This window comes from Arvicola amphibius, chromosome 6 (assembly GCF_903992535.2).
Source record: "Arvicola amphibius chromosome 6, mArvAmp1.2, whole genome shotgun sequence".
Lineage (NCBI taxonomy): Eukaryota > Metazoa > Chordata > Mammalia > Rodentia > Cricetidae > Arvicola > Arvicola amphibius.
The window spans coordinates 5,284,144-5,306,321 of NC_052052.2; the positions used below are offsets into that span (position 1 = coordinate 5,284,144).

Here is a 22,178-nt window from a genome sequence, read left to right on the forward strand (position 1 = left end):
GTTAGAAATGCCGGAGATACAGTGTATATCCTGCTGCCCATTTTCCTACTGATGTGTCTCTGTGACATAAAAATGTTCATATGATCCAAGTCAGAAGAGACTAACATTGATGTTTGTATACTCTGGAGAACAAAAGGTTTCAGCAAATCAGACATGACAAACAGTTATCAGCACACAGAAGAATCGGTAAGCTCCAGCATAGATTGCTTTGGATATCACATAGATTCCACAGACTGCAATGGAAACAGTGGAGCCAGTTCAGGGGTTGCATCAGTATACCTAATACGGGATTGATTGGAATCCTAAAAGAAATATTTGAAGATCTAACAGTCAAGAGTCTGCAGATTCAAAGAATATCAGTTTTTTAAAAAATAAAAATCATTCCTGTTCAAGCTGCTGAAAATAAAACCAAAGAGTACATCGTGAAGGCAGCAGGAAACAGGTGACCATAGACAAGGCATAGCCGTGCATTTCTCCAGAAATCATTTAAAGAGGAAGACCGTAAACTGCATCTTGAAAGAAAAAACTGTCAACACAGAGTTTTGTACGTGGTACAGAATCCTTCAGAAGTAGGTTTCTCAAACGTCCGAGAATTTGACAGCACACTTTTCTACCAGAAATGTCAAGGAATTTCTTATTTTTTAACAATTTATTTTCTCTCTCTCTCTCTCTCTCTCTCTCTCTCTCTCTCTCTCTCTCTCTGTCTCTCTCTCTCTCTGTGTGTGTGTGTGTGTGTGTGTGTGTGAGAGAGAGAGAGAGAGAGAGAGATGCACACCTGTGTGCTTGCATGAGTGAGGGCACTATAGACTATGGAGGTTGGAGGGCTAGAGGTGCTGGATCCCTTAACTGACTCTTAACCACTGAGTCAATTTCTCTAGCCCCAGGAATTTCTTACAACTGAAGAAATATGATAAAACCAAACTTATCTACACTAAGGAATAAAAATACTGGACAAGGAATAAAAGAAAAATAAGTTTTATTTTTAATTTATTTGAAAAATAACTAAAATAGTGTTCTGCACTTACAATTTACAAGTAAGACATGACAACAACATGGCAAGGTGGCGGGGGTTGGAGAATGTGCTGCTGTCAGCCTTTGTCTTTGAAATAATGTAATAATTGGAAGTGAACCCTGTGCACCATGGAAATTAGATGAAGGATGGTGAATAAACAGGCATTGTGACATACTATTGACCTTACAGAGCTCAGGAAGAGTTGGTTGTTAATGATGATGCTGAATCACTGGGCTCAGCATGGTAGGATGGGTACCATAGACCATGTGGACATACCGGATACAGACACGACTTAGGTCTTCTGTGGGATGGAGCAGAGCAGTGAGGTTGGTCCACTGTAGAGTAGTGCACAGTCCACAACAGGAAGAGCGAACCTGCATCTTACCACTTGGGTGTTTTTTAGCTTAGACGTAACTATGGGTAACTGAAGCCATGGGGTTAGTGGTTGAGCCTTGCCTAAGATAGCCATCTCCTGTTCTCTTAATACAACCGAAACCACAGCAAAACCAGCCACCAGTGATGGGGTACACACTGAGACTGACGGGAGAGGAGCTGACTACAGAGGGAAGCTGGGTAGTTCGTCCCACTCCAGAATGTAAGGAGAACTCGGGCTGTGTGCAAATAAATCTGCTAAACATGGGTGGCATAAACATACTCAAGGAGGTAGGTTAAGTATCTTTAGAGAAGAAATAATATATTTTAACTAGATGCCAAATACAAAACATTACTGTACATAAACACCATATCCAGGTTGGTGGGCTTAATCACCAGAAGAATCCTGAAGCTACTTTGTATACTAAGGTTAAACAAATTTATGCAAACATTGTAGATAATGATAACAAGATTTCTCACTATTGTAAAAGTTTCAAGTAATCAAAGGAGGAATTGTAGAATAAATTGTCCTGGACTGGCAGTAGAAGCGTGTGGAAGAACTTGGGCTTTCAGCTGGAAGGGTGGCAGACAGATAGATACGGGTTAATATACAGACTTGTGTATCAGTTCTGACCATTTAGAGTACTTACAAGCATAGACACACTTAACACCAAAATCCTGGTTTCTGGGTGTATTTTTTCCAACAAAGAGAACCAGGACCAGAGAGACAAAAAGACAACAGAAGGGGCACAGGACAGAGCTTGGAAGAGCTATGAGTAGCTCAGACTGGGTCAATTAAGTAACAAAATTCATCATGACAATGTTGTTTTATAACCCACCAAATGAAATAACCACGCGTCTGTACTGAAAATGAGGAATAAGTGAAGACCAAGGGACCAAGTTACAATAGAATTAAGATATGACCACCAGATTCATTGAGATCCTGGACCAGATCCTGAAATAAAAGTTACATTTAGCGATAACCCAGAAAAATTCAAGCAAAGTCCTCATCCCAGTAGAGCACACCTCCACTGTGAATTTCATGGTTTTATTATGTCGTGTGAACATCAGTGGAATGTTGCTGTGTGAATGTTAGTGGAAGCTTCAGGGAGGGGCATGCCAGTGTTCCATACTGCTTCTGTAGAGTTGGAATGAGGCTACCCAAGAAGTCGTTTTTCCATAAAGCTGTGTTAAGTTAGGGCACTCCAGGTCAGCTCCTAAGAGCAGCAGTAGCAAATGCCACAAATCCGTCAACAGTATGACATAATCAGTCACTCTTGACCTCGGTGCCATTCTCTTTCCCATAGCACCATTTTGTAGGGTTTCCTCTCAGCCTTTCCATCTTCTTTACTGGCTCGCTCTTCTGGCTTCAGGAGTTTCAGGTTCCCTAGTCCTCAAGCCTAGAGGCATTCCCCCTTCTCTCCACACCTGTGCCATTAGCCACACTTGATCATTTCAGTTTAAATTCAAACAATGCAGTATTCTTTTATTATTCCTTGGTTGTAGTGGCCTATTTCAAGTGCTTCCTGTGGTAGTGGCTAGCATGTAGCACAAAAACAGGCGCAGTGCTGTGTGCTTTACCTTGCAACACGGGAGATATGTGTGATATCCAGTTATTCCAGTCTCCGTGTCCACAGAGCCACTCTGCAGGTGTTCAGTAGACAGGAGCTGTGCAAGGCGGGGTGACACACAGCATTAGCTGTCTTAGCCAGTTGTAATAAGTAGTGTTGGCTTGGCATTGGGCTTTCCCCACCAGCCTTTCATCTGATAGTCGCTTTGGTAGTCCTTGCCTGACATACATACTCCATTCTGTTTTAAAAATACTGGTGCAGTCATTCTGTGTAGCTTGCTTTTGTGCCTTACTCACTTGACTGATATTTCCGTGTCAGTGCATTTAGATCTGAGCTCATGGTTAATGACTGCATAACGGTTTGTACATGTATGAGCTTACTATTTCCTTGATACATGATAAATATTTTATTGCATATGCTTTCATTTTCTTTCAGATGAGCAGAAGGACTTTTCTTCCTCTCAGACACTGAGAAATAAAAGCATGGATACTGGCTCTTGTGATGACCCGAGGCGAGAACAGCGCAGCTCATCCTACCAGCAGATGAGCTGTATCGACAGTGTCATCAGGTGAGAAATGCCTGTGAGCCTAGCTCACTGGAACCGCATCGCATCTTCAGAGATGTGTGTGTTGACCTCATACCACAAGTGAAAGGATCAGTAGATGCATGAGGAGCTCTTAGAGCTGCTGGGGACAGTGGTGCCGAGTCCTCTGTTAGCCATGGAGTGGGTGCCTGTTACATACAGTTCACAATTTATTGACCTTAGTGGAGGACGCAGAAAATAAGAAGCTGCATCTCTGTGACAGAGTGGTGGTATAGTGAATGCGCAAGCTGGTCAGGATTAAATGGTGTGGGATGTCAAGACCAGTTAAAGAACGTAGTGAAAGAGATGCTGTAAGTCACTGACACAGGCTGGGATGATCAGGGCTTACTTCATCCCAGAAGGAAGGACAAAGTCCCCCAGGCCTCAGTCATGGAAGCAAAGCACAGAAGTGGGAAAAGCTTGCTGGAGCCAATACAGAAACAGCCCAATCCTGTTGTTGTAGGTACCTGACAAGCTACAGTCTCCCGGCCTTGAAAAGAAAGTGCATATCCTGCACAAACACGTCTTCATCCTCAGAAGAAGCCAAGGAGAACCACAATGCGGATTGCAGCACAGCACTGCGAGGTGCAGGAGTGTCCTCACAGTAGATGACTGCATTGTTTACTGTTTGTCTGTCTTTATTTTACATTCCGGCCAAGGTTTCCCCTACCTCCTCTCCTCCCAGTCCCTCCCCCCCATATCTCCTCTTTCCCCACCCCCCAATCTACTCCTCCTTCATTTCTTTCAGGAAAGGGCAGGCCTCATGGATATCAACCAAACATGGCTTACACAGTTGCAGTGAAACTAAGCACCTCCCCATGTAGTAGGCTGAGAAGAATGACCTAGTATGAGGAGTAGGGTCCCAAAATCCTGTAAAAGTCGGAGGCAGCTCCTGTTCCCACTGTTAGGAGTTCCACAGGAGGACTGTAACATATAGACAGAGCACTTAGGTTAGTCCCATGCTGGCTCCCTGATGGTCAGTTCATTCTCACTAAGCCCCTGGCCAGGTTAGTTGATTCTGTGGATTTTCTTGTGATATCCTTGACTGCTTTGACTCCTACAATTCTTCCTCCCTCTCTTCTGTAGGATCTCCTGAGCTCCACCTAATGTTTGACTGTGGGTATACTTCTGATTCCATCAGTTGCTGGGTGAAGCCTCTCTGATGACCATTAGGCTAGTCATTTATCTACAAGTATAACAGAATATCATCAGGCTCATTATGTTGGCTTTTTTTCTCCAGTAGCATATGGTTCTATTGTAGGTCTCTGGGTCCTTGTGTTCCAGGCAGTGTCAGGGTGGACTTGCTCTCCTGGCATGGGGTTTAGGCTGACCAGTCACTGGCCATTTCCTTAATCTCTAGGTCCCCTTACTCCAGTGTTTCCCATAGGCAGAACAGACTGTAGGTCAAAGGTTATAATCTGACTATACAAGTCCGATTTTTCTTTGGGCCACCAGCTCACAAAAAAAAAAAAAAAAAAAAAAAAAAAAAAAAAAAAAAAAAAAAAAAAAAAAAGCCAACACATTTATTGCTAATTATAAAAGCTCAGCCTATAACTTAGTCTTGTTTGTAACTAACTCTTATAACTTAACCCATATTTTTTAATCTACTTCCTTCCACACATTCATTACCTCATCTCCATGTTGCCTATCCTGTTTTCTCTGTATCTGGCTGGTCACCCCGCCTTTCTTCTTCTCCCTCTACCTCTCTGTCCAGAAGTTCCACCTATACCTCCTGCCTACCTCTTGGCTGTTTAGCTTTTTATTAAACCAATCACAGTGACACATCTTCACACAGTGTAGAGGAATATTCCACAATGTATGTGATTGGGTTACTGTCCCAATCCTCCACTTGAAGTCTTGCCTGGTCACAGGAGATGGCCAGTTCACACAAGGTATCCCTCATAGCTTGGAATCTTCGCAGGGTTTATCCTTGTAGATTCCTGGGAGATTCTCTTGCACCAGGTTGTTTTTCCTGACCCCAAAATGCCCTCCCTTTCCAGCAGTGTCTTTCAGTACTCTCTCCTCCACCATCCCCTCCTCAAACCTGATCCTTCATGTTCCCATTCCCACCTGCCCAGAGTCCACTCACAAAATCTTTTCTATTTCTCCTTCCCAGGGAGATCTGGACATCCCTGTTACCTAGTCTCTCTGGGTCTGAGTTGTAGCATTGTTATCCTTTATTGTATATCTAGTATACACTTAGGAGTGAGTACACACCAAGTTTATCTTTCTGGGTCTGGGTTAACCTCAGGATGATTTTTTTTCTAGTTTTATCTATTTGCCTGCAAATTTCATGATGTCACTGTTTTTAACAGCTAGTGATACTCCATTGTGAAAATGTACCATATTTTCTTTATCCATTTCTTGGTTGAGGGACATCTAGGTTGTTTCCAGGTTCTGGCTATTATGAATAATGCTGCTATGAACTTCTGGTATGCTTGAGCATCCTTTGGGTATATGCCCAAGAGTGGTATAGCTGGGTCTTTTCTTTCTCTTTTTGAAAGATTTATTTATTTGCAGGGTAGTAGTGACACACGCCTTTAATCCCAGCACTTGGGAGGCAGAGACAGGAGGATCCCTGTGAGTTTAATGCCAGCCTGGTCTACAGAGCAAGTTCCAGGAATTAAAAAAAAAGGAAAGGATGTATTTATTTGCTTATTTTATTTACATATATGTCTGCACACCAGAAGATGGTATCAGATTCCATTATAGACCGTTGTGAGCTGCAGTGTGAATGCTGGGAATTGAACTCAGGCAGTACTCTTAATCACTGAGGCATCTCTTGAGCCGCATGAGCCATCTCTTCAAACTCTAGCTGGGTCTTGTGGTATATTGTTTCTCAATTTTCTGCCACATTGATTTCCAAAGTGGCTGTACAAGTTTGCACTCCTGTCAGCAATGGAGGAGTGTTCCCCTTGCTCCACATCCTTGCCAGCATGAGCTGTCACTTTTGTTTTTGATCTTAGCCATTCTGACAAGTGTACAATGGAATCTTAGAGTCATTTTGATTTGTATTTCCCTGATTACTAAGGATGTTGAACACTTATTTAAGTGATTCTCAGTCATTTGAGACTCTTCTGTCAAGAATTCTCTGTTTACATCTTTACCCCATTTTTAAAACTGGATTATTTTGTTTTTTAATATCTAGTTTCTTGATTTTTTCTTATATATCTTGGAAATCAGCTATCTGTCTGATGTGGGGATTGGTAAAGATCTTTTCCCATCCTGTAGGCTGCCATTTTGTCCTGTTGATGGTGTACTTTGCCTTACAAAACTTTTCAGTTTCATGAGGTCCTATCTATTAATTGTCAGTCTTAATGCCTGTGCTACTGGTGTCCTATTCAAGGAGCTGTCTCTGGTACCAGTGTGTTCAAAGCTATTTCCCACTTTCTCCTCTGTCAGGTTCAATATATCTTGATTTATGTTGAGGTCTTTTATCTACTTGGACTTGAGTTTTGTGCAGGGTAATAGATATGGATCTATTTGCATCCTTCTGCATGCCAACAATACCAGCACCATTTGTTAAAGGTACTTTACCTCCTGTCCTTTTGACTTTCTGGTTTTTCATAATGACTTGACAGGTGACATGGTGACACTTAAGTTTTGGGCTTGTGTCTAGCTTACCTTTGCTAACCTTCTGTGGCACATTGGCTAATGTGCATTGAATAGTCGCTGTGGCAGTTCTCTGTGCTTCATTCTTGGAAGCTGTGTTGGATACTTTTCTTATCACAGTGACAGAATTCCCGACTGCCACAACCTCAGGGAAATGGGGTGCTTTGGGTTCATGATTTGAGGGCACAGCCCAGCTACCTCACAGTACTGCTGCCTTGTCACCCCACTGTGATGGACTGTACCCACAAAAACAACAAACACCTCCCCACACCAAAAGTACCCCAAAAAACTGTGTATTTGCTGCTATCCCAAAGGCCTACCTCAGCTCTGATAGAACTTTCTTCAGCTAATCGAAGCACACTCTGCTCGTACACCCTACATCTCAGAAGGCCATCTGGAGGAATCGTGTTAGTAATGACTGATCTCGCCAACTTGACTGCATTTGAATCTTCATGTCTCTTTGCTTTCTGGGAAGCTTAGTATCTAGGTGTAACCCTTGCCCTGGAGTGAGCTCCTGTCTGATGACCGCGATCACAGGGCATTCCTTGCGACCTTTGGTATTTATGTGCAATAACTAAGTAACTTCCCTGCGTCAGTTGCCTGTGAGTGGGAAGTGGGTCATCAAATTGTTCTCCAACCGTTATTGCCATTACAGTACCAGGGACTAATTAAGATAGAGTGTGAGATAGAAGGCATATATAGGTGTGCAGAATTAAAATAATAAAGGTACTTTTTTTTTTTTTTTTTTTTTTTTTTTTTTTTTTTTTTGGTTTTTCGAGACAGGGTTTCTCTGTGGCTTTGGAGCCTGTCCTGGAACTAGCTCTTGTAGACCAGGCTGGTCTCGAACTCACAGAGATCCACCTGCCTCTGCCTCCCGAGTGCTGGGATTAAAGGCGCGCGCCACCACCGCCCGGCATAAAGGTACTTTTTTAAATGTGTAGAGGAAGTGGCTGGACTGAGCTACAGTGTTGGCCATCTTGGCCTGGGTAGTCTTTAGCAGATACTGTAGAGCTCACATTCGGAGGTGTGCTGACATAAGATGCGTTGTGCTGAAATGTAAGTCTCTGATGTAGGATTGCTGATATGTAAAGATGTGCTTTCTGTTAGGGTGAATTACATTAAAAATCAGTACAACTTAAAGTCCAAGAATTTAGAAACTAAATAACATGTTTTAAATAATCATGGGTCAAAGAAAAAGTCTGAAATGGACTTTGAAATTATTCTGAAATAAATACTCCTGAGAAGACAACATACTAAAATTTACAGGCAGCAGCAGAACAGACAACTCTGAATGCTGATAGAGAAGCCATCTTTTTGGGGAGATGGGGTGGAGTTTGTGACGGGGTTTCTCTGTATAGTTCTGGCTGTCCTGGAACTCAAATTCAGAGATCCTCCTCCTTCTGCCTCCTGAGTGCTGGGAATAAAGGTGTGCACCACTACACCTGTGTGATTGGTGGTTTCTTATTGGATGCCAGTTACTGTTAAATGAGTCACAGTGTTTTGTGTTCTTAAACATTTGGGGCTTTATTTTGAGACCCAATTGATTTTCCTGGAAACAGACTGGTTCTTTCAGACTCATATTTAAAATTTGCCAAGGCAGCACCGGCTCTGAGCACTGCGGACCTGATCATCCCTGCTACTGAATTCTTCAGTCATAGCCACAAAAAGCCAGGACTTTCTTTTTTGCTTTTTCAAATGTGTATATGTGCATGCATTTATGCTCCTGCATCATTTTGTGTGTGTGGAAGCCAGAGCATCAGTTTCTTTCCTTTTACATGGATTCCTGGGATCAAATTCAAGTCACCAGGCTTACATGACAAGCACCTTTACCTGCTGAGCCATCTTGCTGACTGAAGTGAGGTTTTCTGGCCTGGCTGATAAAAGCAGTGTTCTTTAAGCTTGAGCTGTCATCTCGTCTCTGAAAGTCCCTTCCCAACCCAGGACTCAAGGAAAACCTTCCTCTAGGTCCTGGGGCTGTCTGTCTCTCTAGGGTCCTCTCTATGTAGCTGTCTGCTTTTCTCTTCTCCTGGAAGGTCTAACCTCACCTCATAGGGAGTTTACTAGACTCCATCTGAGGCTCAGGGCCCTGAAACTGTTTATTTCATATATTTTGTCCATTGTTTTCATTATTTAAGGCAAGAAAGTCAGTCTAGACCCTGCTCCACTGCTGGCCACAGCAGTTAAGTTGATTCAAAATAAGTCAGAGCCCATTTCTGGAGGTGGCACAGCCTTGAGAGGTGGGAAGGGTATTGGGAAGCCAACCACAGCACCCACCATGATCTCTTCTTGAAACAACTCAGAATCTGTGTACAGGTGCACATGTGAAGAATCATGTGCAGATGCATGCAAGTGCACATGTGAAGAATCCGTGTGCAGATGCATGCAGGTGCACATGTGAAGAATCCGTGTACAGGTGCATGTAGGTGTACTTGTGAATGATGTGAATGCTTCACTGCATGTAGAGTACGAGATGGCTGTGTACTGTTAAATTCCCCAAGGAATAGGAAGTGGGGTGAACTGTAGGCTAGTGTTTTTGGAGAAAAGTCAGTGGGCAGATGAGCCTCTGTGTTCATGTTTATTTCTCTATGCATAAAGAAAGTTAAAGGGCAGAGAAAAGAATGATTTTCTGTGGGAGAATTAAAAAAAGCTGGGTAGGTAATAAAAGTGACAGGAAGAATTTACTAAATTTATTTTTAAAACTCGGTGTTTGAATTATGTGAATATGTTGCCTATTTAAATAACCAGTTGAGCCAAGGATGGTGGCACATGCATTTAATCCCAGCACTCGGGAAGCAGAGGTAGGTGGTTCTCTGTGAGTTCAAGAACAGCCTGGTCTGTATAGCAAGTTCCAGGACAGCAAGGGCTCCATAGAGAGGCTTCGTCTCAAAGAAACAAGTAGGAAAAATTCAAAGGCTAACTGTGCTGGCACACACTTGTAATCCCTGTGTTCATGAGGGTCACAAATTCAGGTCAGGTAGGTTATGTAGTAAGTTCCAAGCTGTTTCTAAATTAATAATTTTGATCAAAAATCAAAAAATGTAAGGACATGGAAAATGTTTATAATAGCAAGATCTAAATAAATGTCTGTATATTATTATAATCATACATGAAACTGAAAGAAAGACAAGAGGAATTTCTGTACTGTACTGATATTTTTATATTCCAACAATTATGTTTGTGGAAATTTATTGAAAGGCAACTACAAAATAAAAAAATAAATAATTCAAAATAAAAAATAAATAATTGCTATTAATTATTAAATCTGTTTTCTTTGATCTCAGCAGAGGGTGTTGCCTTAGCATGTAAACCCTGGACCCTGAGAACACAGCCATCTGCCCTGACTGCGGAAGAATTTGAGCACGTGGGGCTCACAACTGCTGTCCTCTCCGCACACACGCAGAAGGAAGAACAGAGCTATGTTGATGGGTTCCGGGAAAGGATCCTGACCTCACCCTACAGTTGCTATCTGCAGAAAAAGAGCAAAAGCAATGATAAGTACTCCTGTGTTCAAGGTAGCTACATTTTAGAACATAGCCCTCTCGTTGTTGGATTATTATAGACTATATGCAGGTTGAACTGTACTACTGTTTCAGTGGGAGATTGCTTCCAGGAAGTACTACCTGACACACACCCAAAATCACAGACATTCAAGGCCTACTACATATCAAAAGCCATAATATTTTGCATGACCTGCTCACATCTTCTATGTCCTTTAACTTATCTTTTATTTAACACTTAATATTCCATTATTATGGTATATTATTATCATTGGAGGGATAATAGAGACCTTTATACATGATCATTTTTTCTGAATATTTTCTGTATGTAGTTGGCCAGACCTGCAGGTTTGGCACCTGTGGCAGTGCAGGGCCAGCTGTACCAGGGATAACTACTGGTTGGTTCCAAAAGATACCAAGATGCTACAATCGCTTATTCCACAGTTTGCCTACGACCTTATTTGAGTCTGGACCTGAGAACAGTTTTATAAGAAACCTACTAAGGTGCTGGAATTGATTTATTTTAGTGTACTAGTTTTTACCTAGAATTTTTGTTGAGTTAGAACAGTGTTTTGTTATTTTTAGAATAGTTACTATCGGCAAATACTTCATTCATTGGAAAGTGTTTAAAATCACCTGCAACTCTCTCTCTCTCTCTTGGTTGTTACTTTTCTGTGACATGCCTCCTCCTTTTCTTTTTTTTTCTTTTTTTTTTTTTTTTTTTTTTTTTTTTTTTTTTGAGACAAAGTTTCTCTATAGCTTTGCAGTCTATCCTGGAACTAGCTCTTATGGACCAGGCTGGCCTCGAACTCACAGAGATCCACCTTTCTCTGCCTCCCATGATTAAAGGCTTCTTTATCACTTCATCAGGCTCCCCTAAGCAGACCAGATGTGCTGGAAGTGGGAGGCGGAAGCACAGACGGAAGAAGTTGCCAGTGCCTTTGGACACCAGCAGCTCCGGTGCTGACTTCTGTTCCCATGACAGAGGACTCCTTCCCAGTGTTCAGCCCTGGAGCCCTTCTGTTGTCTCCTCTCCCCACGCCTCCCGCCTAGCTTTCCCATCAGGCCTGGTAGCTCCCAACCAGGACCCCTGTCTCCTTTTGTCTTTTCCTCTCGAAGATGTTGCCTCTCTGGGAGTAGGGGGCTCTGCAGGCTGGGCAGCTGCAGCTGAGTGCTCACCTCTGTCCGCTGGCCCGCAACCTGTTTCAGCTTTCCCCTCAGCTTACTTGGACACGTTCATGACCGTCTTCCTGCCCAGCCCCCCAGTCTTCCCTCTATGGTCAGCATCACTCTCCCCATATGCATTCCTGGGGGCTGCAGGCTCTTCTCAAATGACACCCTTAATACCAGCAATGGCTCCACACCTGGAACCAACTTCTTCAGACCACAGCCACGGGAGAATGGAGGACAGCTGGGAGACACACGGTGAAGAGCATCCATTTATTAGTTCAAGGAGCAGTTCGCCTTTACAGTTAAATTTACTCCAGGAAGAAACGCCTGCGCCATCTGAATCTCCAGATCCAGTGAGAAGAGCTGCTGGCCCAGAAGTTGAGTGTGTAAGTGGTGCCGTCAGTACCTGAGTGAGTGAGAAATCTGGACCCTTTAACCAAGTCCGAGGCTCAGCACTGGTAGCCTAGTCACTAGGGGATGACCCGCCTCACAGCTGAACTAAGCCCTGCTCAGTGTAAGCAAGAAGTGGGTCCCTGTCCACTTGTGGAACAAATGAAGGAGTCATCTGTTCTTGATGCTTGCGGATGGTTTTCACAAATTATGTTTTTCAAATTTTTTATGTGTGCTAGGTTTCCTCTACCTTTCTAAAATTTGATATCCAGGTATTAAACTTAACATGTTCATTCCTTACAAATTAAAGCCGGTGTTGTGGTCAAGTAAGGGGAATAAGCCATATGACAGGATATGAATTTAGAATTCATACTTTTAAATTTTTTAGTCAAAATAGAACTGTATCATTCTCCCATTTGCTTCCCTTCAGATCCCCCTTTCTCTCCTCAAAATTTTGGCCTTTTATTTATTTAGTTAGTTATTTAGTTAGTTATTTTTAAGCATGGGGCTCTTTATTGCCCCTCTACTGAGCAGGAGGATGCGACAGTACCATGCCCTTCTGCTACAGCCACTGGGCAACCAGAGGGGGAAAGGCCCCCACCTCCGTCTTGTGCTTGAAAGGTTGCTTGGTCCCTGGTAGGGAGTGGAAGGGGAAACTGTATGGCTGAGGATGGCTGACTCACATAGTCCAGTGGGTATAGAGTAGGGCAAGGAGGATGAAGATGGCCACCGAGAGTAACATGTTCTTCCGATTCTCTTGGCGAAGCAGCTTTAGCTCCTTCTCATACTTGAGGCTTTGCTCATGAGGGTGGTTTTCTCCTTCTCCAGAGACTTCCTGTCCTCAGGATTCAGTTCTGCCCTGTAGAGCCGGGAGGTCACAGCCTCCAGGTCCTTCCAACACTGAGACAGCTTCTCCTCTAGGCCATCAGTCTCCTGAGCGACGCCCAGATTCTCCCGCTTCTTTTTAGTCCTATTGCTCGCCGTGTCCCCCGCACTGGACCCAGTTTTGGCCTTTTATTATTGCTGTTGTTGTTGTTGTTGTTAATAGGGGTGTGTATATGTACCCCTAAATATATAAATACAAAATATGTGCATTCTTAAATATTTAAATACTATATATATACATATTCCTAAATATGTAAATTCAACATGCTCAGTCTATATAGTGTTACCTTTATATTTATGATTTCAGGCCTTACTACTTGGTACTGGGTAACTAATTGGAAGACTCTTCCTGGGAAAGACTATTTCTCCCGTTCTGGGCGCTGTAGTTCTGTGTGGCTCTTTGTCTAGGGCTGGGGCCCTGTGGCTTTTCCTCCTTTCATGTTGACTCGTCTGTTGGTGTTGTTCTTCTTCAGGTCTTGTTTAGGCAGCCATATCATTGAGACTTTATGGATATAGCTTCACTGACATTTTGTTTGTTTTTGTTTTGTTTTTCAAGACAGGGTTTCTCTGCGTAGCTTTGGAGACTATCCTGGAACTAGCTTTTGTAGACCAAGCTGGCCTCGAACTCAAAGAGATCCGCCTGCCTCTGCCTCCTGAGTGCTGGGATTGAAGGCGTGCATCACCACTGCCCGGCTTCCCTGACATTTTTTAGTAGGCGCAGTCTCACAGCAGACATCCTGTTCCTCTGGCTCTTAAAATATTAATGCCTCCTCTTTGGAGATGCAGGATTCATGCTTTTCTGTATGTACACATAAAGCAGGAGTGTGTGGATGCGGTGGAGCCACTGTCTGGCATCATCAGAAAGCAGGCAGCTTATCCTTCCATGCTTATACATGTCGTTTTCAAAACTGAAAAATTTTAGGTAAATTTCTTTTAACTTTGTAAACTCTACTTTAAAAAGCATTTACAGATATATTTATCAGTTTACTCTTCAGAGTCTGTCATTCCTGCATTTAGGTGTAGACTCAAAGCTAAGTATTTTAGCAACCTGAATGTTGTATGCAGTAGGTGCATGCAATGCCCTCAGAAGAGGCAGCTGGGTGGGTCCCCTAGAGCTGGAGTTAAAGAAGATGTGAGCTGCCTTGCGGGTCCTCTGTAAGAACATCAAGGGCTCTTAACTGATGAGCCATCTCCCTCCCTACACTCACTTCTGAGAGCCTGAGTGAATAAAGCTTGGGGGCCTAGGGAATAAGACCGCAGCTCAGCACTAGATAAGTGGTCCAGTGGCTAAGCATGCTTGCAGTGCTGCCATGGGGGCCAGAGTAGCCCCCAGCACACATATCACCTGTCTCCTGTAACTCTAGCTCCAAAGGTTCCACAGTCCTTGTCGGGTCTTTGCAGACACCTGCAGACACTTGGTCACCTATACATAACACATTCTTTAAGTACATTTTATTTACTTTTGGTGAGGGTTGGGGTGGGTACTGATGTACCACAGCGTGCATGTGGAGGTCAAAGGACAACTCTGGGGGAATTGGTTCTCTCTGTACACCAGATGCCTTTGTGTCCTCCCTTCCAGCACTGTGTCACAGGGAACGATGGCAGCAGGAGCAGTCATCGTGCCGCCGGTGACCTGGCCACACCATCAGTGCACCAGGAGTCTCTGTCTGCAGCAGCCTCAGGTAGTGGACCAGGAAAAACAGCTTTCACACTATTCCCAGATCACTTGTCCAAGGCCTTTTGGCTTAGACACCAGTGAATAAATACGAAAAGTTTGGGGTTCCCAACCCTTCTTTTTGTAGGTTTTTTTGGGGGCATGCTTATATTTGACAAAATTAGCATTGGTATAACTGTTATAATCACCACTTAGAATATTCCTGCTGCTCTAGAAAGTTCTTCTGTAGATGTTTATAGTCTGTGTTGGTGACTTTTCTTATTACTGTAATCGTCTGTCTGAGGCGATTTACAGGAGGATTTGTTTTCGCTCATGGTTTGGAGGGTCCAGTCTATCGTGGCAGGGAAGGAATGGAGGCAAGAGCATCTTGGTCTGAGGTGGAGGGACCCAGGCACAGCTGACACAAAACACAGAGCTCAGACCTGGAGTGAGGCCATGTTACAACCTTCATAATTCTCTTACACACACACACACAGAGTGATCCACCTCATACACTCTGTCCCAAAGGTTTCATCACTTTCTAGAACGGAACCACAAGCTGGGGACCAAGTCCTCACGTGTGTGCCTGTGAAGGTGTTTTATATTCAGACCGACAGTCCACCCTGCACTGGTCCTCTGTCCTGGCATTCTGATGGTGTGCTTACTGCCCTTCAGTTTATATAGTTCCACACAACTCAGATAAGACAGTGTGAGGGCTTTTTGTGTTCAGAGTCTCAGAATAATGCTGTTGAGATTCACCCTTGTTGTATGTATTGGTAGTCTGTTCCTTTCTGCTGCTCTAGAGGATTACATCATACAAATGGTTATTGGGCTGTTTCTGGTCTGGGCCTGTAATGCTGTGAGCTATTTGAAATAGTTAGATCATTTGTGTCTGGTTAATGTCTGTAGAAACTGCCACTGCTGGAATGGCTAGGTAGTTGCTAGAGTTTGAAATCTTTGACAAATCAACTTCTGACAGCTGTTTTCCACTTTGCTGATCTTTGATAGGAAGCAGTACCAGCCGTGTACACTTCAGTAGCAGTGACTCTTCTGGAATTTCTGAAAACGGACAGAGGTCCCAGAATAGACAGAGAAATGAAGCCTTGCCCAGGGTGGCCGAAGAGTCTATCTGGAGAATGATAGAACGAACGCCAGAGCATGTTCTCATGACATACCAGGTGCCTGAGAGGTAAGAGAGCACCTCCGAAAGTGCAGCTGTATGTTTGCATGGTTTATATCTGTAACTCAACAAAATTTATATTACCATTTATTAATATTGTTCTGTGTACATCTGTGAGTGTGCCATGACACACATGTGGAAGCCTGACCTCTGTCTAACGTGTATGTCCCAGGGATGAGACTCAGTCCACAAGGCTTGGTGAGCAGGGAGGTACCCTCTATGCTGTGGTGTGTATGTAGACGTCAGAGGACAGCAGCAGTCGTCACTCTTGGCCAAAAGGGCCCTCTCTTTCTCAGATATTTCACTGGCTGTTTTGTTTGTTTGATTGTTTCTAATATGATTTTTAAATGTCTTATACACAGTCATAGAAAAATGTGTTTATAAATTTGTTCATTTAAAGTCAAGCAGCAAATGACTTGGAGAAGGACTGCAGCTCCACATGCGCAGACCCCACAGAACAGACAGGCTATTCACCCGTGCCCCTGGCAGAGGAGGCGGAAGGAAATGCATTTCTTGATATGCTTTGCTCAAACATCACACTGGGTTTCCCACCAAGAAGCAGACAGTTCGGTTATGTCACAGTCAACAGCTAAGTGCAGCAGTGGGAGGGAAGGTGTTCTCAGAGGCCTTTGCTGTGTTTAGGAGAAGAGAAGAGGTGCTAAGGGGAGACCTGGCAAAGCTCAGCAGCATGGAGCAGCAGCAGCCCCAGTTCTCTCCTGCACAGAAGGAGGAACTGGCCAAGGTGTGCTCCTGGATCCACAGCCAGACTGCCCCTGAAGGACACCTCCAGGTAAGCATGTAATTGCTCATACAGTGGCTGTTCTGTGCCAGGTCACAGTCACCTTTGTATTCTAACAGCAGTGTGCGTGTGAAATAGCTAGTGCAGTGTGTTCTAGGTTTTGAGAAGTGGTCTTCCTAACACTGTTGGTGAAGTTCCTTCTCTTCACCTCAGGAAGGGCACAGTCACAGGGCAAAGTACTGTTAAAGCCAAGGCACCCAGACACCAGTGAGTTGACTGAGCTTACAAACAGAGCGTGGATGACCCAAAACCATCTCCTCCTAGTGTGAATGGTAACCTCTTAGCATAGCTCCACAGGTGGTCTCCTCCACCCCTGTCAGCAGCCTCCCACACCACCCAGTCAGTACATTCTGCACTCTGTAGACTCTGGTCACCTCCCTAGAGCATAGGACACCTGAGGTGAAATTGCATAGGACTGGGAGGAAAGGCTGAGGTCTAAAGTGAGGGTCTCATGACTCTCTATCCCGTTTTTTCTGTGAGGGAGTGTCACAGGCCCCTTCACTCTCTCGTGAGTAGGCACAGCTCTTTCCTTAGGCTGTTAGACAGCATGCCACTACTATGATGACATAGTTGTCTTCCACAAGTTAGAAAGTTGAGGGGGTAAAGACACTACCCTGACATGACCAGCTGAGGGAAGCTCTCAGAGATGCATGGTTCAAATACAATCTCTGTGTGACAATTTAACTTCCAAATATAAGAAAGGCCCACACTGGAGGGAATTATCTCACCCTGCAGGAGCTCTGCTCCTCCGGAGCTCCACAGCCCCAAAACACGAACTCCAGTCATTTTATGCATTAATCTCTTACATTATATAATAGACGGGCAAGCCAGGGTTGCAGCATCATACGGCTTGAGTTACCGTCCTTCTGATTCATTTCTGTGGTCTCCCTTGTCACTTCCTTTCTTTTTTTTTCAGTTGTTGTGTTTTATGTGTATGGGTGTTTTGCCTGCATATGTCTGTGCACTCACATACGTGCTTGGTGCCCTCAGAGGGCAGAAGAGGGCACCAGCGCCTCTGGAACTGAAGTTAGAGGTGGTTGTGAGCTGCCCTGTGTGCTGGGGATCAAACCAAACTACTCTGCAGCAGCAGCCAGTGCTCTTACCCACTGAGCCGTCTCTGGCCTCCCCCTTCAGCATTTCTTACACTACAGGTATGGTGAGGTCATACCCCTCCCCAGCCTTTGTTTCTCCCTTACTTTCTATGGAGCTTTGCTAGATAAAGGATTCTTGGTTGAAGGAATCTTAGTTGTTGAGCACTTTGGCTGTGTCAGCCTCCTGCCTGCTGCTCTCCAAGGTTTCTGCTGAGGCATCTGCTGCTAATCTTGCTAAGAACCCCTTGTGTGTAAAGCATCCTCTCCCTCTGTGGTTCTGCGGTTTGGTTATAATGTGTCTGGGTGTGGACCTCTGAGCTTATCCCACTTGGAGGCCATTGAGCTGCTTGTATTCAGGGCTTCGCTAAGTTTGGTAGATTTTCAGCCTTTATGTTTGCCAGGACATCCTTTCCCGTCCTTTCCCTCCCTCTGGTTCCTCTGGGACAACAGAAGCTGTAAGTGCTGCTCACTCGGCCCCAGCCTCTTCTTCCTCACAGATGATGGTCTTATCTTAAAGATGTCTGTTCTCATTTCCCCCAAATTTCACTTGGAATTCCTCCAGCAAGGTGTTTTTGTTTTGTTTTGTTTTGTTTTGTCTTTTTCAGGTACAGAATTTCCTGTTTGTTTTCTTGTAGGTGTCCTCCACTTCGTGGATGCTTTCATCTTGTTTGTGTATTTCCTTTCTCTGCCTTCTATGCTGGTTAGATTTCTGTTGTTGTGATAGACACACCATAACCAAAAACAACTCAGGAGGAAAGGCTTTATTTCACCTCACAGATGATACAGTCTACAAAAGGAAGTCAGGGCAGGAACTGAAGGCAGGAGCTGATGCAGAGGCTATGGAGGAGTGCTGCTTGCTGGGTTGCTCCCCATGACTTGCCCAGTCTGCTTCTTATAGCACCCAGGACCACCTGCCCAGAGGTGGTACCACCCACAGTCACTGGACCCTCTCACATCAATCATTAATCCAAAGAGTGCACTACAGACTTGCCTACAGGGCAGTCTGATAGAGATACTTTCTCAGTTGAGATTCTCTCTTCCCAGATATGTCTAGGTGTGTGTCAAGGTGACAGAAGCCAACCAGTACATCTTCTTTAGATGACATCAGCACCACATAACACGTTTTCCTCTGTTCTCTTTTGGAGAGTTGTGTCACCTGTGAAGACAGAGACTCAGTTGGTGACACTGGAGAGGCCCATGAACAGCAGGCAGCAGAAGACACCAGCTGAGCAACTGTGAGGATGTCTGTTCACACTTTCTCCAGGTCATGTGGGACTCAGAGACATCTGTGTTACTTCACTAAACTCTTTTTTTTGTTTGTTTGTTTTTGTTTTTCGAGACAGTATTTCTCTGCAGCTTTAGAGCCTGTCCTGGAACTAGCTCTTGTAGACCAGGCTGGTCTCGAACTCACAGAGATCCGCCTGCCTCTGCCTCCCGAGTGCTGGGATTAAAGGCGTGCGCCACCACCGCCCGGCTTCACTAAACTCTTAAATGACAAAGTCATCAACATTAAGATTTTCCTCTTGCTTTTGTTTTGTTTTGGGTAGCACTGCGGGTCAAACACAGGGACTCCTTGCACACGCTAGTCTGGCGCTCTCCACTGCTGACCTGTATCCCAGCCCTCCCTTCTCGGTCTTGAATAAGTGATATTTTCCCAATCTCTGACCTAGTGGTCTTCTGAAGGCACCAGATTGCCTCTGAGGAGGTATGTGTCTGAGAAGATTTGATTTCAGAAGTCCCTCTGAATAAGTTCCAAGCCTTAGTCCTGTTTGTTTTGTTCTGTTGCTGCAAAAGCATTTTCCCATTAGAATACTTGAATTCTGTCTGTAGGCTGTGTAGTTCACATGATGTTTTCCATGAATTTAACATATTGATCTAGGCTTTGTACAGCATGGTGCTTCCCTTCATGGTTATGATAAAACATTCCATCTTTCTCACAGAACATTAGAGTGCATTGTTCTCTAGGAAGTGTGGGAGTCATGGATTTGGTTGTTTGACCCCATTCTTGTCCATGCACTTCCTGTTGATGTGGGCCTCTCGTGGAAACTCCTTCCATAAGGTCTGACAGCTTGAACAGGGCTTACTCTGGAGAGTTGAAATCAAACCTTGCATGTTAAAAGAGCTGCTTACTCAGCCAATCGTGTTTTTTAAAGTTTTTTTTTATTATAAAATAAATGTGAAAAGTTTTTAAAATCGTGTTATTGTTATTCTGGAGATGTATGTGCTTAAATGCTCAGTCTAACAGTTAACTTTTTTTTTTTTGCTGAATTTACACAAAGAGGCCTTCATGCCGATCAGAGGTCAGATTGTCATTGCCTTTTGTTTGCCCTTGAACAGGGTAAATGTTTGGGGCCTGCAGAGTGAGAAACTACACTTAGGGGAACTCGGTGGCCCCAGCCTTCAGGACTGCAGCTCCATCTCGGGAGTAAGCGTGACTATTTACCTGTTCGTCCACTCACTGTCCGGTGCTCTAGACTAGAGACGCCCAAGATTCCTTCTTCAGCTTCCAGTGACTGGAATCCACCCCGTGCAGCTCAGAGGAAGGAGCTGGCAGGAAAGGCAGTCTGCAGTCTCCTCTCATGCTCAGTACTTCCAGCAATCTAACATAGTTTTCTGTTTTGTTGCTTTGCTTTGTTTCAGGAAAACACTATTTTCTCTGACAGTTTTTAGCTGTTGATAAATGTCCTGTTGTTCTGATCAGAAGGTCATGACGACTGCTGGCCCAGTGCTCCAACTCTGTGGCTTAGACTTCTTTTATAAAATAATGGCTTTTCAGGATGGCAGTCCTATCAGAAGGTGTCAAAAACATTCTCAAGTGCTGCCTATGACATTCTTAGAATTTTCTGGTATTGCATAGTTCCACACAAAGGTTCCTGCTTGTGGATTGAGACTTCTCATAGTCTACTCCATCCCAGTAGATGGGAATGTCAGAGCCTGTGTTGCTCATGCTGGCCTTCTCCAGTGAAGGGTTGTGGTATTTAGAGCTACCGGGACCATTCTGCATCCATGCACACGTACATCAGACCTGATGTTCTCTTGTAGGATGGGCCCTTTCCTGTTGGTTCTGGGTACTTGTTTCATCTACAGCTCCTTATTTCTTTGCCTTAGTCACCTCTTACGGAGTATGTATGTATTATCCAGGCTTGATTTGAAACTGGTGCTTGTAGTCCGGAAAGCCCTTAACCAAGTCTCCCCTCTGCTAGCATTGCTGTCAGTGCACTCAGAATCCCTGCTGCTGGGGCGGGTCCAGCAGAGCTTGCTGGCCCCCATACGGGCCATACCCAGTGGAAACTGTTGTTCAAGCTTACTGACTTTTATAGTATTAATAACTATAGAGTTGGTAACAAAAGTATGTATTGTAGACTTCAATGTTTACATAACTCTTTCCCCCCAAAGCTTTCTTTTCTTGGGTTATAGGTTCAAATTTAAGAAAACAAGATGTTGTGTGAATGGATTAAATGAAACATCATTATAATTCACAAGGTGGTAATTTTAATCAAATTGGCAGTTTGTTTATAATTATTGTGAATTTGCTTGTACTTTAATGGTTATTAATCTTTCCATTGGTTATCTTTTTTGAGTAAAAACAATAAACAGTGTATGCATAAAAGTGGAGAATGTTCTTCATTGTATCAGCAAGCCCTGAACATGCGTGGTGTCAGCCAGAGCTGCTCCCTGCGATCCCCTGAGGCCCCCCCCCACAAACACACCCCGCAAGCTCAGCATCACACTCTCACGGGTGTTTGCGCGTCAGTTTGTCTCCAGTCCCCTCTAGAAGAAAGACCCTTCCCAGTGTGTCTCATCCTCATCTGAGCCCTGAGAAGACTCCACTGGGTCCTGGATGTCTGTATATATATATATATATATATATATATATATATATATATATATATACACACATGTATAATGCCATTCATTTATGCCAGTTTAGTAAAACTATCAAAATTATTTCTGAAGCTTCTGTAAGGGTGAGCTTGTACTTTACAGTCTGAATGTTACTTAAAGCAGCAAAATCTAGAAATCAAAATATGGAGCCAGACCCCGGAGCTAGCAAGGCCTTAGATCTCATGCCTTTCCAGTCATTTGTTCCTTCCACTGACGACAACAGCAAGACAAACATAGCCAGTGTTTACAGCCTCTGCCCCGGCTGGCCTGTGTAAATGCCCTGTAGAGACCGCCCCCTCTTCCCTTCATGGCAGCCTATGGTGGCTGTTCTCACTGTGCAGGCTAGGCTGCTGAGGGATGAGCTTAGGGATCCATCATGAAAGTCACCCCAAGTCACTGCACCTCCTGATGACTTCTAGATTATATTAGTACACTAGAAAACATTTAGGCTTTTGGGGGTCACCAGTAGGGAGCTAG

General features: G+C 44.0%; 1 protein-coding gene, 1 long non-coding RNA gene and 1 pseudogene across 10 annotated transcripts in view; 2 read left to right on the forward strand and 1 right to left on the reverse strand.

The window, feature by feature from the left end:
- The window catches only part of Per3 (period circadian regulator 3), a 51,425-nt gene that overhangs the window by 26,669 nt on the left and 2,578 nt on the right, over positions 1–22,178 (forward strand). For 5 of the 9 annotated variants that reach the window (XM_038334130.2, XM_038334134.2, XM_038334135.2 and 2 more), the window contains 8 exons: positions 3,391–3,523; positions 4,002–4,123; positions 10,432–10,662; positions 11,518–12,203; positions 14,672–14,774; positions 15,755–15,935; positions 16,569–16,716; positions 18,962–21,426. In XM_038334130.2, coding sequence (XP_038190058.1) covers positions 3,391–3,523; positions 4,002–4,123; positions 10,432–10,662; positions 11,518–12,203; positions 14,672–14,774; positions 15,755–15,935; positions 16,569–16,716; positions 18,962–19,045 — 1,688 coding nt within the window. In that variant the 3' untranslated portion in view covers positions 19,046–21,426. Of the gene's footprint in view, positions 1–3,390; positions 3,524–4,001; positions 4,124–10,431; positions 10,663–11,517; positions 12,204–14,671; positions 14,775–15,741; positions 15,936–16,568; positions 16,717–18,860; positions 21,427–22,178 lie in introns of those variants that run through there. The other 4 variants (XM_038334132.2, XM_038334131.2, XM_038334133.2 and 1 more) reach the window with 4 other exon arrangements.
- On the forward strand, positions 7,083–8,589 carry LOC119817005. Its single transcript, XR_005285868.1, has 2 exons — positions 7,083–7,876; positions 8,072–8,589. It is a non-coding gene; the product is annotated as an uncharacterized LOC119817005 (long non-coding RNA).
- LOC119816298 lies at positions 12,887–14,543 on the reverse strand (annotated as a pseudogene).